The 16,301-nt window shown below is 47.7% G+C and overlaps 1 protein-coding gene across 2 annotated transcripts; it reads right to left on the reverse strand.

The window, feature by feature from the left end:
• Positions 1–282: 282 nt before the first annotated feature.
• On the reverse strand, positions 283–16,154 carry LOC112553677 (collagen alpha-5(VI) chain-like). 2 transcript variants are annotated; one of them, XM_025221059.1, is made up of 12 exons: positions 15,692–16,154; positions 12,943–12,992; positions 12,393–12,670; positions 11,781–11,937; positions 11,326–11,418; positions 9,507–9,623; positions 8,085–8,237; positions 4,121–4,192; positions 3,424–3,689; positions 2,896–3,199; positions 2,066–2,656; positions 283–1,814 (listed from the first exon to the last, which is right to left on the reverse strand). In XM_025221059.1, exons 1-12 carry the CDS (start codon positions 15,763–15,765, stop codon positions 1,807–1,809), a joined length of 2,163 nt encoding a protein of 720 aa, XP_025076844.1. In that variant the 5' UTR covers positions 15,766–16,154; the 3' UTR covers positions 283–1,806. The 2 variants fall into 2 exon arrangements, with proteins under 2 accessions (XP_025076844.1, XP_025076845.1); XM_025221060.1 differs by lacking the exon at positions 11,326–11,418.
• Positions 16,155–16,301: the final 147 nt, after the last annotated feature.

Consider the following 16,301-nt stretch of genomic DNA (forward strand, 5'->3'; position numbering starts at 1 on the left):
TGTTGACCTCACGGTCATCTTTGGAGGTTAGTGTCAAGAGAAAGGGAGCAGTCACCTCGGTATGGGGAAATAATACTTTGCTCTCAGCTTTAGAAAATCGCTTAAAAAACAAACCAACCTTGCACCCCACGTGTCCCGTTAAATGTCTACTGATACTGTCCGTGGTGTCTGTAAGTGCGTGTGAGTGTGAGAGAGAAGTGCTTCCCTGTGTCTTTCTGTGTTTATCTACACTTTTTCTCGCTCTCCCTCTCTCAGTTAACATCAAAGCACAACACCCTAGCCTTATACACAAATGTATTTATTACAAGACAATATCACGGGTTCATTTGCCAACAGGAATAACATGGCCTGTCGTCAACCTGCAGTCGGTCCAGTCATGCTGCACGTGTGGGTGTAGGAAAGTACAAATACTGTCAATGGAATGTGGCGGTTATCTGACGGTTACACTTCACTGGACCATTGGTCGTGCAGGACTGGACACTGCAGGGCTTGCTTGGTCTTCATCAACACATTACAAACACATGGCTTACACCTGACTAGAACATAGTCCCGGGTGTGTAGTAATGTTACTCCAGTTTGTACAACAGTATCTCAGTATAAAAGCAGATCATGATAAGTAATAATCTCTCTTGTTAACGTCTTAATAAAGCACCTCACTAATAATAATAATACGCCAGGCTCTCTATCTCTTTCTTTCACTCTCTTTTTCTGTCTTTCTCTCACTCAGCGTAAAGGTCGAAAAGTCTCAACATAAGCGACACACAGACACGGCAGTCTCTCTCTCTCTCTGTCTCTCAAGGTGAAGGTCGTCTCCTAACATGTTTCGGTCGTTGCGGAGGATAAGATAGAGACCCTACCCTCTGTTCTCGGTGCCATGATTTCTGTGAGGGTGAGGGTTTCTTTTCCTCTCACTCCTTTACCTTTTGCCGAACTTCCATCGAATCAGATACACATTCCCGGTAGCAAGATCAACGTGGTGGGAGGGGGAGATTTTCTTTGCACTATACGGGTAACGAACCGGCGTGCCTGTAAGCACTCGGCTTTCCGTTCCCTCTCTCCTAGTCCCTCTCTCTCCTAGTCCCTCTCTCACTCACCAAACTGACAGCTTAGTGTCCGCGTGCAAGGCTGCACATATCGCAATACAAATGCGAGTACGTGGTAGAGGTCTAAAGACATCAAACCAGAATCTCTCGGCTACCAGGACAGCAGCTTCCACATCAACTGACTTAACGGCAACTGACAGTGTTATGGCAGCTCAACTGACAGTGTTATGGCAACTGACAGTGGCAAGAGTGGCAACCAGCTTGATGACCAAAAGGAGTCAAAGGTGGAAATTCTGCGGTTAATACGATTAACACATTGTTTATAAAGCATCATGTGTGAACTGTGTCACATTATAAAAGTAATAAATACTAAAACCTCAGCTCGTACACAAAACTCTGTCTCTGTCTCGCTGTCTCTCGCAATCTCTCTCTCACTCACACATACCAGTCACACATGGCCGGAATAAATGCAGTAACGTGTTCACAGACTAGGCTGCCCTTGTGTGCTGGGTTATCTCCTCCAAATCGATCTTAAACTGTCAGGTGATAGGAGGCGTCACTCTCCACCTCATATGATCTCACGTGACCGGCACGTGATGTCGTCAAAGAATCATTCCACACTGGTCCTGCAGAGCGTTGTACGATGGACGGAAATAGTCTAAAATCCTATGTTGGCATTCACATCACATGTCACCCCCTGCTTCTTTTCATCACAGTCTGGCTGTACATCACAACATTTCATGTCGATATTATTCTGTCCACGCTACAACCCTGTAATTGTCAAAATAAAATATATACATAAATAAAGTGCATTAAAAAGACCGGACGACACCTATCGAATATCAGTATTATTAGCAAATTATATTAGTACCACATCACCAAGCATTGAAATTGGTAAAAAAAATCCTCATCAATCCACAAAATAGCCGCTCTTGTCAATGGTCAGAGAATGGCCGATTGATCAAAGGCGTTTGACGCCAAGCAACCTTGTTAAGTACAGCGAGTAAGTGCACAAGACCAACCTCTGCAAAGAGTCGTCAGGACCTGGCTCAGCACAGACTGGGACTCAAGGTCGTCGTAGCTGTCCACGTAGATCACGTGGTCGGATCCGTTGGCCACGTGCAAGAGAGGGGCGGTGGGCTTAGTGAGGTTGCCGACCACGACGACGTAGGTGTCGAGCTTGTGGCGCTTGTTGGCTCGCGCTTCCTCCAGCGTGTGTGACGTCATCTCCACCGAGTCATCGACGAAGACCACCACCACCTTCTGCACCTCCTCGTCTTTCACTTTCTCCTTCCCGCGCACTCGATGACCCAGCGTCTTGCGCGCCCTCTTTAGCAAGGTTCCTAGATCGGGGAAGACAACTTTGTCCAGGCGCTTTTCCAGGTGCTGGATTGTGTCCACTTTGCTGCTGAGGATGGGGTCCTCGCTGGTCACGATGGCGGCCTTGATGTCTGAGTCGGGATCCATTTCCGACAGCATGGACTGGATGAAGTCGAGAAGGCGTTGTGTCTTGGGGCTGCCCAGACCAAGGTGCTCCACCACAAAGGCGACATCTGTCGGACGGCGGCTTGCGCACATGGAATCCTTGGTTTTGATAGGGGGCAGGACTTGGTCTGTGGAGACACCGCGAGAGACGAGTGAAACAATGATCAGCTAACAGGGCATTTGACCAACTTCATTTCAGCTTGAGGTCGAGTGTTTACAATCTCCTTCACCATTTATCGAAAACAAAACACTAAATCATTCACAAAGCTTCTCAGAGCAAGTCACATTATTAACTAGAAGTAAGACAGATTTCTATTTAATGTTCCCGAAAGGTCAGGGTTCATTTTAGACGATGTTTATTACTTACAATTACACAGCTCCACGTGCAGCAGGTCTATCAAAGACTCGACGATGTTGTAGTCGCTGGTGTCGTAAACAAATTTGTCTGCCGGCTGCGAGGCGAGGCGCATGAGTTCTGTCTTGTCGACCTTCTGATCAGCCGAGGTCGACACCGCGTACAGGTACACTCCCTGACCCCGCAGCAGCCTCGCTTCCGCCGCAGCCTCTTTGGCGTTCAAGGAGTTTCCGTTTGTCATCATGATCACCGCGTGGGCCACTTCCTTCCTGGCCGTGTCTGGTGCGAAGGCTTTCTGCCGGAGATACCTTAGCGCCTACACAAATGAAAGAAGGTTAGTAAGTAATTTTGGTGCATGTAGCATGCACTATAATGATCTTTTGTTCTGCCACCAAGAAGATCACATCTATCTCCGGTCTTTCCCTAAAGCACATACACACACAGAAGCACTCGCGTTCGCAGGTAACTGCAGGTGTACGTAATCCCTGCACCATTCATTCGGGTAACAACACGTGTGACGGCCAGGTGCTGGCAATTTACCTGCGCGATATCAGGGAGCCCTCCGACACGTGGTGTGCTGTGCACGGCCTGCTGCAGGTCGGCCATCTTGTCCTTGCGGCCCAGGCGAGCGGTGACCTCTGGCCTGTGGCCGACAGAAATGATGCCCACACGCACGGCTGTCTTGGACAGCGGGAACAGCGCCGCCAGGGAGGCCAGGAACTGCTGCTGCTGCTGCACCGCCGCGTCGGACGTGCCGCTTGCTGTGTCCAGCACGAAGTACACGTCAGCAGGCTTGGCACGACATCCTGTGACATGACAGAGTGGGTTGGGGGCGGGGTTAGTGGCATCTTCCTCTCTCGCCATTATCTTGTGTTTGCTCGTTTGCTTGCTCGTGAATATGTCTTTGTAATAATTGAATAATAATAACCAGCAACAGGTGAGAGAAGTTTTAAGTCGTGCAGATTTCTTGTGCCAGTCGCTGTCATCATAATCACTTTAGAGTAGACGTCCGTCATTGTTCACTGGATGATCATGATGATGAGGAGGAGGTGGAGGAAGATTTGTTATGACAGTAGCCGTGAGTGACTTCAGATAAGATAAGACTTTATTTGTACCAGAGGGCAATTCTGTTACAACTCGATTAAAATTAAAATTCATTCACAATTGCATGCACAAAACTCTACACCAGCAGGTGATGGGCGACATATCAGCCACTCACAGGGAGGCGGGCACTCACCTCTGGGCACGCCATTCCACGTGTCCACCATGATGTCATCAGCCGACTGCATCTCAGTTTCGCCTTCCCGGGCTGTCCGAGAAAGAACGAGATCGTTGAAAGTGGTGACACCCTCACTGACATTCTGAGAAAACCTCAATATTGAAAATAAACATTCTAGAAAGAGGAGACAGTTGTCGATGGCTATAGAGTTACACCACTGAGCAATCAATCAGCGACTTGTTTATTTTTAGCAGCTAACTACCCGTAAGTGAAGAAAACAGACACGCTGTCACATTGACATGTGCCGATCAACACTAAAACTCTCATTAGTGGCTGTAACAAATTACAGTGTTCCCTCGTTTATCGCGGGGGATAGGTTCCAAGACCAGCCGCGATAAACGAATTTCCGCGAATTAGGGACATACATGCAATAATAATATATACATGTAAAACAATATCATGTTAGTGTAAAGTAATATAGTAATCATGGTTAACCGAGTTCAACACAAAGAAACCCAAAAAGTGCATAGCAATGGATTTCTCATACACAATTATTTCTTCCGTCTGACTATCTACAAAATTACCATGATATTTTAATAGAAATACTAATATAGCTAAATTTTTCGTCTTTTTCCTGTTGAAGTATCTATGGTATTTTGTAGAACGGTAATTCCCAGCGCGGAAGTAGCGATCGATACTTCACTCAAAAAGCCGCGAAGTAGTGGCCTGTGCTCACATCTCTCATATAGGAACAGTGTATAACAGAATCATATGCACAACACACTGTTCACTTTCCACACATGAAAATGTTCACAGTCATGCACGCCATGTCATCTACAGCGTTAATGTGTTCACAGGCATGTCAGTGTAACAAAGTGTTTTGCAGGCAATGACTAGGTTCGTTGTGTTAATGTACAGAAACATTCCAAGCTCCATCTGTCTCAGGCACACTTGAAGCCAAGACGCTCCACTCTCAATACCTTGCTGCTACCAACACGGAACGTCCTTTTCCATGCCTGAACTAGTTTTAGAATGTTGAAATATATTCTAACATGTTCTAAATCAACATCTGGTACAAATTCGAATACATTCCCACCAAGAAACACATGACATAACGTAAACCAAAGCTGTTGCCAGTAAAAAGCTCGTGTAGTTGGAGCTACAGGCTACCTTAGGAGCACGTTTAACGCTCTTTACAGGAAACACACCCACCAAGCTACTTTCCATGAGCCAAGTGAGTCAGACGAGAGACATCTGCATCACCAACCACAAGTACGAGGAAGACGGTAAGTGACCTCTTGTGAGGTTGCAATGAGTAGCACATTCACGTCATCACAGTTCTCCGCTGGCCAAGGGAAATGGTCCCACCGCCTTCTGGACTTCATTGAGAAGACCTACACCAAGGGAGGAAACCCTGACAAAAAACAATATCAACACGACATATCAACACGAAGGCGTTTAATTTCCCCGATGAAAATACCTGCACCACTCCTCTGAAATTGTGGGCGAAAGCTTTCCCCAGCGGAAGCACCCGCCAGAGATTAGTAATTGTTCGCGGACAGAAGTTCGTGGTCCTGCTGCCTTGTGGGTAATCTTATGAAAGGAAAAGGGTTAGGAAGTAAACCCAGACAGAAATTCGATGTGTTAACAAGTCATCTGGGCGAAGCTTTCCCCAATTCTGGCATCGGCAATTGCACTAGCTCGTTGGGTAGAACATCCCACCTGACAAGTGGACGGGTATCGGCAAAACATCCCACGGCAGGAGCACCGATCAGAGAGCAACGCTCACGTGTCCGCCAGTAGGTGACCTGAAAGTGGATGGGGAACGGCTGTAGGTAGCTGTAGAGATTGGAGCCACCAAGCCCAATGACAGGACATGCTGAAGTGCATCAGCACAAATGTGTTTTGGATCGGTCTCGGCTCACTTTGAAATGGCGATACGTGGAATGTCTGTACACTCCACAACTTGGTAAGGAGCCAGAGCTCACCCAACAGATCTCCCAACAGCTCGACCAATACAGGTGGGATGTCGTGGGTCTGCCAGAGGTACGGTGGTTCAGTTTCGGGGAGACAATTACAGACTATGGTCATAAGTTGTGGTACAGCGACGAGGATCTCAAACACGGACATCACGTGAGATTCCTCGTGATGCAAAGAGGTGGTGAGAGCGGTGCTCAGCTGCTCACTCGTCTCATGCTAGCTGTCGCTGCCAGGCACCACAATATGACTGACCATCATACAGCCAGGCCACCCAATATGAACACACAAAGACCACACACTATGACCTTTATACAAGTGTACGCCCCCACTTCTAGCCATCATAAAAAAGTGAAAATCTACGAACAGCTAGAACGAGCCATACAGAACATCTCCGCCATGTTCAGGGATTTAAAGGCACAGACGCTCATCATGATCACAGACACTTATCAGCAATGGCCTGGTATGGTTTTGTGCTTCGACCTTGGTAAGACAAGGGTCTGAGGCTTTTACAGGATGCTCAAAGCCACAAGTTAACTCTCGCTAATACCCTTCCCCCTCACAAAAGTCTGGTAACCTCACTTTCTCCAGACGATGCTATTCCCAATCTAATTGACTTCATTTTTTTGAATTAAGCATCAGTAGGTCACAGACGAGGTCATATCCGGATATCAATAGCGATCCTAATCTCGTCTCAACAAGTCTAAGTCTGAAGCTAAAGGAAGATACGCAGACTGTAATGGAGAAATCAGAGTTAAGACAGGATAGAAGTTGTTTGAAAGCTACTTTCTCGAAGATTTTGGAAAGAAATAGCAAGTATGAGACTGGGTGGGGATTGTTTGGCTCACTGATGTCGAAGGTAGGCTTTTTTAATAGCCGTTTCACTAAGGCTGCTTTGAAGGTAGTTGGGAAGATGCCAGAGGACAAGCTATTATTTACTATTTCTGTGACGGCAGGGAGTAGGATGTCGAGACAGTCTAGCAGTAATGGGTTGGGAAGTGGGTCCAGTGCACAACTTGTGGGTTTTGACTGGAGTATGATGATCTCAATCTCACTCTCCAAGATTGGCTGAAAGGAAGCAAAGGAGCACTTTGGCTTTGCCAGATCGTCGACGTGGTTAGTAAGAGCTGAATGATGCACAAGCAGTTGGTTAAGATTGGCCCGGATGTCAAGGATCTTGTGGACAAGCTCATTCAGTAAAGCAGGTGCAATGACTGGGCAGCTGAGGTCTGTCCATGCGGCCCAACAGGTGGCTCCATGTCCTAAACAGGCTCCTACTCGACGAACAAGAACTGATGTGAGCATGAAGGAATGCAGTTTTGACCGAATGAACAAGGTGCATTTAGCATCTGTTTATGGACAGTCAACTCTACAACATGTCATTTATTTAATTCAATTCAATTTTAATTCAATTAACGAATGTACACAAGGGAGATCAGTGCTAAACGTAAGGTGACTCACGAGAGATGTTTCAAACATCACAATATGGCTGAACGCTTTCTGGCACAGAACATGATCACGTGGACACACTCTCTACTCAGACAGAGACTGTCCTGTCCACGTCCGAAACTATCCGTGGGCTCAAGATCGGCCTCGAGGGTGCGCCTATGGTACTGCCAGGTCGGCCCACGGGCGAGTCGGCTTGCTTGAGTCCGGCCGGCACCAATAAGGGAGGGGATGGATGGATGATGAGTGATGATGATTATGTGCTTATTAGGATTTATTTCAACACTATCAACACATTAAGATATGTAAAAGGCTGTTCCGTGTTGATAACATACAAGTGTGCAGGAATTGGATATTTCGAGTGAGGCTATCCCACTATTCCCTCAAGTCGTTCATGACGTAGTTCACTGTGCAAAACAACATCTTCCACCATTACAAACACAAGTCCATTCTTTAGTCTGTTTTAAAGCTTAGAACACTAACTAGAATAGAGTTGTAAGGAAGACAGAGAGGAAGAGGATGACAACTCAGATGCTGTAGACAGTGATGGTGTACTGACAAGGTTTTGTCTCCAAAAGCACGACTTCCTCTTCATCATAGTCTTCTTGTTCTATGGCCTTCGCAGCTTCTATGGCTAATTCTGAGTTCAAGGGCGCGAGATCTTTCAGCCTTGGTGTATCTTCCTCGGCGATTATTTCGACTTCCACTTCCTCTGAACATAAGGAAAGTGTAACAAAAGTGTAACACACTTCAAAGACTTGTCGTAGATTTAACCAAAAAGAAAAGTGTGCAAACAAAACTTAATATTAGATCAGGTGTTATCATTTGTTAAGAAAGTGGTTTATAAAGTATGAGCGTTCAGAGGTTTGTAACGTTTTTGAGAAGAGTGTTTAGATGTGTCTGCGTGCGCGTGTAAACATCTACATGTAAACCACGCTCGCCGCACTCTTCCACCTTTTTCAGCAAAAAGGTCCTGCCAACGATTAACACATTTAATGTTTAGGAAATTAAATGGTGATGAAATGTGAATGAAACAAAATAAAATAACACTATTCCCTCACCGCCAACCCTCTCCTATAGTCTGACGGGCTGGCGAGATGACCGACTGGACCAGCAGATTAAATCCAACGAATTATATCACGAAGTTCGTGAGTCTAAGGTGGTTAATGCCACATCACTTGTATCGGCGAAGCTGATATATTCCAATGGAATCAATAGTTACACCACAACTCGGAATACAAATGATAACCTCCCACTGAAGAACGTTGGATATAACGTTGAAGGCAGTTAACGCAATGTTTACTCTCTACAGAGCTCTGTACTCTCTCACTGCTCGGTCTCGATTCCCCCTAGAAACGTTAGTACTTGGTTCTGTTTCCTCTCCTGACCAATCAGGTTCTTCGCGACCAGGTAACTAGGACGACCTCTTCACAGCCTTTCTTGGAGACTGTGCCGACCAATCATCAGTACAATGTTACATGGTCGGCATGGCTTCTCCCTCCATTGCCTACCGTCGTCCTAGTTACGCTGTGTCAAGCTCACTTACGTCACTTCATACATGACGTAAAAGAATGAGTGGCGCGGAGTCGCGTCAGCGCTCGCGCGACTGCCGTCCTCTGACATCAAGGAGAATTAAAACAAATAAGAATCTAATTAGATTCGCCCGAATCGCGAATCGTTACAGAGGTGTGTAGAGAACAAATGGCGGAGAGATAGAGGGAGGTGAGAGGTGAGAGGTGAGAGATACAGACTGACAGCTGACAGGAACTGTGCAAGGTAGTGAGTGGAAATACTTGAGGAGCTTTTGACCCACTTGTCTACTCTTGGCTTTGTCTCATGCCCTGCATACGACACCATTCATGGTAATTTCGGAGGTGATCATCACCTGAACGTTTGAATCAGAATAGCAGCGAGTGGCGTTATCAAGAAGCCAGGTACCCAGCCAGCCACCCAGCCAGCCAGTCAGACGTTTTGAACTTACTCGGGAGAAGCAGGTAATCTTCAGCTGATTCGATGAGCGCATCCTCTATGACGTTTTCTTTCATGTCTGACTTGAGAGCCATGGCGTCCATTTCAATCTGCTTGGCGTTGAGCGCATCTGCTCGTGAAGGTAAACAGTCGTCAGAGAGGTTTGTTAGCCACCAAAAAAGACCACCTTAAGTCTCACAATGTGATAGTGTGTGACACAAGTTGTAGTCAGTACTCAGACAGGTGTATGTGTGACACAAGTTGTAGTCAGTACTCAGACAGGTGTATGTGTGACACACAAGTTGTAGTCAGTACCCACACAGGTGTATGTGTGACACACAAGTTGTAGTCAGTACTCAGACAGGTGTATGTGTGACACAAGTTGTAGTCAGTACTCAGACAGGTGTATGTGTGACACACAAGTTGTAGTCAGTACTGAGACAGGTGTATGTGTGACACACAAGTTGTAGTCAGTACTCAGACAGGTGTATGTGTGACACACAAGTTGTAGTCAGTACTCAGACAGGTGTATGTGTGACACAAGTTGTAGTCAGTACCCACACAGGTGTATGTGTGACACACAAGTTGTAGTCAGTACCCACACAGGTGTATGTGTGACACACAAGATGTAGTCAGTACTCAGACAGGTGTATGTGTGACACAAGTTGTAGTCAGTACTGAGACCGGTGTATGTGTGACACACAAGTTGTAGTCAGTACTGAGACAGGTGTATGTGTGACACACAAGATGTAGTCAGTACTCAGACAGGTGTATGTGTCACACACAAGTTGTAGTCAGTAATCCACAAGGTGCTCGTAACTGAGACAGGAGGTATCAGTGACACAGGTGGCAAAGGATGCAGGTGTTAGCGAGTGAACTAAAAAGCGTTAGTGACAGTGTTAGTGAGTGAGGCAGGTGGTATCGACAGTGGTTACAGGTAACTCAACCATTTAACAATGTCACCAAGGCTGTTTGACTATGTCCCTGAGTTAATTTGTGCACGTAAACCGTAAAGTAAGGGAAGATTTCACAATACCTAGACAAAGGTGAGTTACATTATTTGAGTCGTCGCCCAAGACGAGGCTTCATACCAAAGACACAAGGTCCAGTAATGTTCTGAGAGAAGCTGTCTCAGGAATGGCAAACACTGTACTCATAGGATTGAAACTGGTGTAGGGCTCGTCTGGCTTGACAGGGAAGGAACACACGTACAGGTAGACAGACAAGTGATGGGACGGACCGTGTGCGGACGTTTCGCCGACGGACGTTTCGCCGCTGGACGTTTCGGAGTCGGACGTTTTGCCGACCGGCGTTTCGCCGCCGGACGTTTCGCCGCATTATGTCAGAGAGAGAGAGAGCTTACTTACCTCTCAAAGAATGAAAGTAACTACTAGATTACACAATAATTCTTTATTTCAAACAAATTTTACACACAGACTTCACAGACAGTTCACTTTGATTGTCACAGATTATGCGCAACAGCTTTGAGAAAAAAACATTGATACAATGGCGAGAGAAATGTGTGAGCTAACGGTTCACATGAGGAGGGATAGTGAGAGAGAGTTCACTGATACATTGATACAATGGCGAGAGAAATGTGTGAGCTAAGGGGCGTCACACACTTGACTTCGGCTAAAGGTCCCGCGTGAAATGCCGAAATGAAGTGCCCCGCGCCGAAACGTCCGGCGGCGAAACTCCGGTCGGCAAAACGTCTGGCTCCGAAACGTCCGGCGGCGAAACGTCCGTCGGCGAAAAGTCCGTGTACCGGGACGGACAGACATCAAATACTGACGAGGAGAGTTGTCTTCTCTTCAAAGACAAGAAACTCTTACCAGAATCTTCCGCCCCTACATTTTGGCCGGTCAGGTCTGACTGCAGCACCAACAGATCTTTGTTCACCTTTGTTTGTTCTTCGATGATTTTGTCTGATCATATGAAGGTAATCTCACTGATTTTCAAGTATAGTCATGGTAATACAAATTGCAGTTGATCAAGTTTTAGTAAGTATCCACGTGATCGGAACCAGACTAGACATAGCTAGTGACGACAGCTACTAATTCTACTGACAGACGTTGCTAGACTAACAGACACACGATGACTACTAACACACACACAATCTTGTCTGTCACTATCATTCTACACACAGTCACACAAGACTATTGTACATGGCAGTGTGGGGGTAGGGCAGGGGGAGTGGGTGTGTGTATGTGTGTGTGAGTGTGTACACCTGTGTCTAACTCTCTCGTCCTACCACACAGGTGGACTGGTGCTCTGAGTGCTGGCTTACCCTCTATGTTGGAGACATCGAGGGCATCGCGAATGATCATCTTAGCCATGGAGAGGGAGCAGATGACGAGCCTGACCTCAAGGAAGGGCACACCTGACCAGTAGAGCGGCGTAAAGCGTATTGACCTGATCTCCACAGGCTTCAACAGGTTGACCACCTACGGAACATCCGCGAAGGATAGGTCACCATGGGGTTTAAACTCCTGCGCAGTGTACAAGAGGCCCCAACAGCTTCTCAGACTAGTTTCTGTTAAAAGCTCCAGACATACACACCCAAACCACGACACAAAGCTTTCATCTACAACAATTGACACACTACCTGACCCCACTTCCATGTGCACAGGAGCTCACCACAAAACACGAGCACAGGGCGTGATCCCAACATGTTCACAGAACGACAACTTCTACTAAGACAGTTTTACAGCCACGTCATCAGCAAGTCACAACTAACCCTAACTCCGTCAGTAGCAAAAACTACTACACAACTATTATACATTTGACTGTTAACAACTGTCTCACAACTATTACACAGCTGTTACACAACTAGCGAACAATTATTACACAGACATTAGACAAGTGTGACATAACTAGGGTCAAATGTCAAATGGCTGACCCCGCCACTAGTCAACGGGTGTTCTAGCTTCTGCATCTTCCCCGTCTTGGTGATGTAGGTGACCATGTAGGTGCTCACGAAGCCAGGCTCTTGTTTGTAGAAGCCGTGTCTGAAGCCTGCTCGCCCACGTGTCGTCCAGCCCACCACCAGCACGGGCATAGCGAAGTCGAACTCCACGAACAAAGTTTTGTCGATCGACTCCGGCAACCTGCCCTTAAAGGACAGCGAGTCGAACTCCATGCTGCGAACCACTTCGCGTGTATCTGTGCATGGTTTCTCTGCAAGCACACACACACACACGAATCCGCCTGTCAGCCATAGAGAGCTGCTATAGTCCCTCCACAATAGTATAGTCTGTCCTCTACACTGAGCATACGAGGGACATTCAGCACGCAGTACCCACGACACACGAGCAGCACACACACACACACTGCACGATGCACACACACACACACTGCACGATGCACACACACACACTATCATCCCATACTACACACCACTATTTATACACATTGCACGCACGCACGTGTGCACCCAGTCAAGCACTCACCTTTCGGTAAACCTGGAAGTCGAAGTTTGGGCGCTGGTCGTAGACGAACCCTGTGTAAGCACAAGACAGTGAGTGGTGTTCACTGCTCTACCTTCAAACATATGAACGTGACTCGAGTAAAGAGCTGAATAGACATGCACGTGCATCGTGGGTCTACGTGGTAAGTGTCGGGCAAGTCTACACCAAGGGTTACAGGGTCTCTAGAGGTAGGTCTACACTGAATGTGCAGAGGACATCGGCACCCATTAGGAGCTTGGGTCCCACCTTGTGACGGACACTGCGACAGGTGGACACTGGAAGTCCCCCATTCTCTCGCCTCGCCCCTGACTGGACCTTGGTGACATTTATGTTCTGGAAGATGTGAGTATGAATAACCCAGCAGCAGCAGTTTTACCAGTATGAGATGCTGTATTATACTGCCAAGGTCTGGTAAGACAGTCGCGTGAGCTGTGCTCGCCAGGACTTTCCTAGCGGACACCGTCAGCCGCACGTGCGACATAACGAAGACGACGAGTGCGAGTTTGAAAGGTTCTGTAAGGAAGCCAGGTATAGACAAATATTAACTTTTTGTGCTTTAATGGCAACTGGTTTTGTGCAACTGCATTTCCTTCTGGATGAAAAAAATTGTAAACTTTTCCTTACTTTCCAGACTTAATAGTTTATACTCTATGTACAGTTTGTCTGAAAACTGAATCGGGAACCAATGCCGGGACATCGAGGATGGAATGACACTAGCTGACAGCAAAAAGGCTCCCAACTTCTAAAGACCCTCACTACAAAGACCTGTTAGCAGGCACTAACAAAGAACTGCAAGACCTCACCAACAGACTGACAGACAGTTCAAATGCATGTGGAGTGGAGACCAGCACTGAAAAGAGCAAAGTCATGATCCCTGGCAGCGGCAAAGCAGAGAGCTCTATGACCGGGGTCATACTGGCTCCAAGAGGTCAGCAGCTTCCAGTCCTTGGTAGCCACCCTTTCGTAGGACGGCAGCTCCACGCCAGATATCCTCATCAGGATCGCGACAGCAACAACAGCGATGGCTAAGCTGGATAGGATCTGGTATATCCATAAGGTAAGGTTTATTACCAAATACAAGCTGTACACATCCCTGGTAGTACCGCTCCTGCTCTAGGACGTGAGACGTGCACTCTGCTCCAGTCATCCCCCCAACCGCAAGTGGGGTCAAGGGACGACTGACCTACCCTGGAAGCAGATGCTACATATAGAAAAAAAAAACCCCAGCGTGTCCGAGACGAGAACTGAACACAGGGCAGATAACCACTGTTTCGGTGGGTGGGAGGTGAGAAATAACACAGTTCACTGGTAAGATTAAAGTAGACCGGACATGTAGCGGCAGGTCTTTTTTGTGTTTAGTATTGAGAAAGGACATGTGTATGTGATACAGTCTGACCACACGAGGTGCATGCCTGTCACGTGACATCGACAAAGTCTTTAGCAAAACATCCATGAAGCCTGTTTCCCTACTGACACACTTCTTTGCCGTCTGTTACATCCCTCCAACCCGGGTAGATAAGGTACCCTCAGGCTTGGTGAACAGCACAGTTGTCTTGCTGTTTGCTCACTAAAGAGTTCACAGGGCGAGTTTTCATATTATTTCCCATATAAAGAGTAAAGTGGGCGAGTTCTCCTGTCAGTGGCTCGAGAGAGAGGCTGGACCCAGCGGCCTGTACGTTTGGAAGTAGAGAGCACTAACCTGTAGACTAACCTGTAGATTACGGCACTAATCACTGGTCGACGACACATTTGCTGTCTCCCTGACTCCCCTTCATAGGGCGGTTCTGTGGCACGACGGTCAGCGCCTGTCACTAATACAGTGGAGTCTGGCTGTCCTGGGTTCAGCTTTCGTCTGGGGCACACTGTTTTTTCTCTGCATGTGGCATCTGTTTACATGGCTGCCTGCCTTGCCGTGGTACAGTCTTAGTTACTGGTTCGGAGTAAAACACTAATCGCCCCCCCCCCCCATCTTACTCATCATACTCACCCATCCCTCCCCACCTTCCATTGAGATTGGCCCCCACGTAAACACGTCTGTCTGTGAGTTGTCTCGCTTAGACCACCGGCCTACAGCGGCGGGGACAGCAAGTGATGGAGGCAGTGATGAGGCTCGTGCGAGGAGGAGACTTGCTGAGAGAGGTTCTCCTTCACGGGACTTTATAACAGGGCGGGGCCGCGTGTTACTGGGGTGAGGGCGGGGAACTAGCAGGCAGAGATGAAGTCATCAGCACTACACAAATGCACGCACTGTCTCTCTACTATTTAGCAAAATAAACAAAAAACCGCAACAACAACAACAACAACAAGAAACAAAACAACAAGTGGCAGGCAGAAGAATTGCATGCATGCATTAAATCACACATAAGCACAATCACAAGCCCATAGTATTGGCCGTACACACCAGCGCACAGATCAACATTAGCATGAACTTAGTTATGATGTCCCTCCATCCCCACCCCTCACCCCCACCCCACCCCCCCCACACACACACAGAAGGAGAGCAGCACAAAGAGAGGAACAAATACAACAGGAGTAAAGATCAGGTGTCAACAGGCCCCGTGAGCGTGGCATAAACAAACTTTGTTGGTAAGTTGAAGTGGCAGCCAATGTGCATACTACACGTGTGAGTGGACGATACGAACAAGAAGCACGTGATCAGTGAGGCAGAGTTGAGTAGGACCAACACATCTGAGGACATTCACACACTGGAAGATGGAAGTCAGAGACTGACCTTTCAAGAAGATGTCCGCGACAAACACCCGAAGAAAGAAGGAGGACTGCGACGAGCAGGCAAGCTCGAGCCATCGCGCGGCCGTCTGATCCACCCGGCTCCACAGCCAGTGGCGTCGTCTGGTGGTCATCCACCACCGCGCATCCCCTCCCTGCCTCGCCTCCCAGTGTCCTGCGGCGCACAGGCTTCCCTGGTGCTGGACCTCCTCACCCCACAGTCTCCGTGTGCACTGGCACTGCCCGCCACGCTGTGGCAGTCACAAGTGAGGTTGGCATCGCTGTAAGCATCAGTGTCAGTGTCAGTGTCAGTGATACTCCCCGCCACACAATGGCAGTCACAAGTGAGCTTGGCATCGCTCTAACCATCAGTGTCAGTGTCAGTGTGCAGTCACATCGCTAGCTACAGGCCGCTCATTGGCATTGTCATGTCCGCTGGTGTCGGCCATTCATTCCATCATTTGTGACGACATTCAATCTTTGACGTCATAGCGGCAGACATTGGGCGCACGCGCAGTCACACGTACACTCACGCGCCCAAAATGGCGAAGAAGGGGAGGACAAGGAGGAGATAGCATACAGCACAGCAGTCGTGTCGGCGGCGTGTGTGTGTG

This window comes from Pomacea canaliculata, linkage group LG13 (genome assembly GCF_003073045.1).
Source record: "Pomacea canaliculata isolate SZHN2017 linkage group LG13, ASM307304v1, whole genome shotgun sequence".
Lineage (NCBI taxonomy): Eukaryota > Metazoa > Mollusca > Gastropoda > Architaenioglossa > Ampullariidae > Pomacea > Pomacea canaliculata.

What these genes read in the sequence shown, in the direction of transcription:
- LOC112553677 (XM_025221059.1), bottom strand. Translation starts at nt 15,765, where the DNA reads ATGGCTCGAGCTTGCCTGCTCGTCGCAGTCCTCCTTCTTTCTTCGGGT. An exon ending in AGATTACCTGCTTCTCCCGA is followed by an intron (nt 8,238 to 9,506) that starts GTAAGTTCAAAA and finishes CCTTATGTTCAG; the next exon opens with AGGAAGTGGAAGTCGAAATA. An exon ending in GCTTTTGGAGACAAAACCTT is followed by an intron (nt 4,193 to 8,084) that starts GTCAGTACACCA and finishes TTTCTCGGACAG; the next exon opens with CCCGGGAAGGCGAAACTGAG.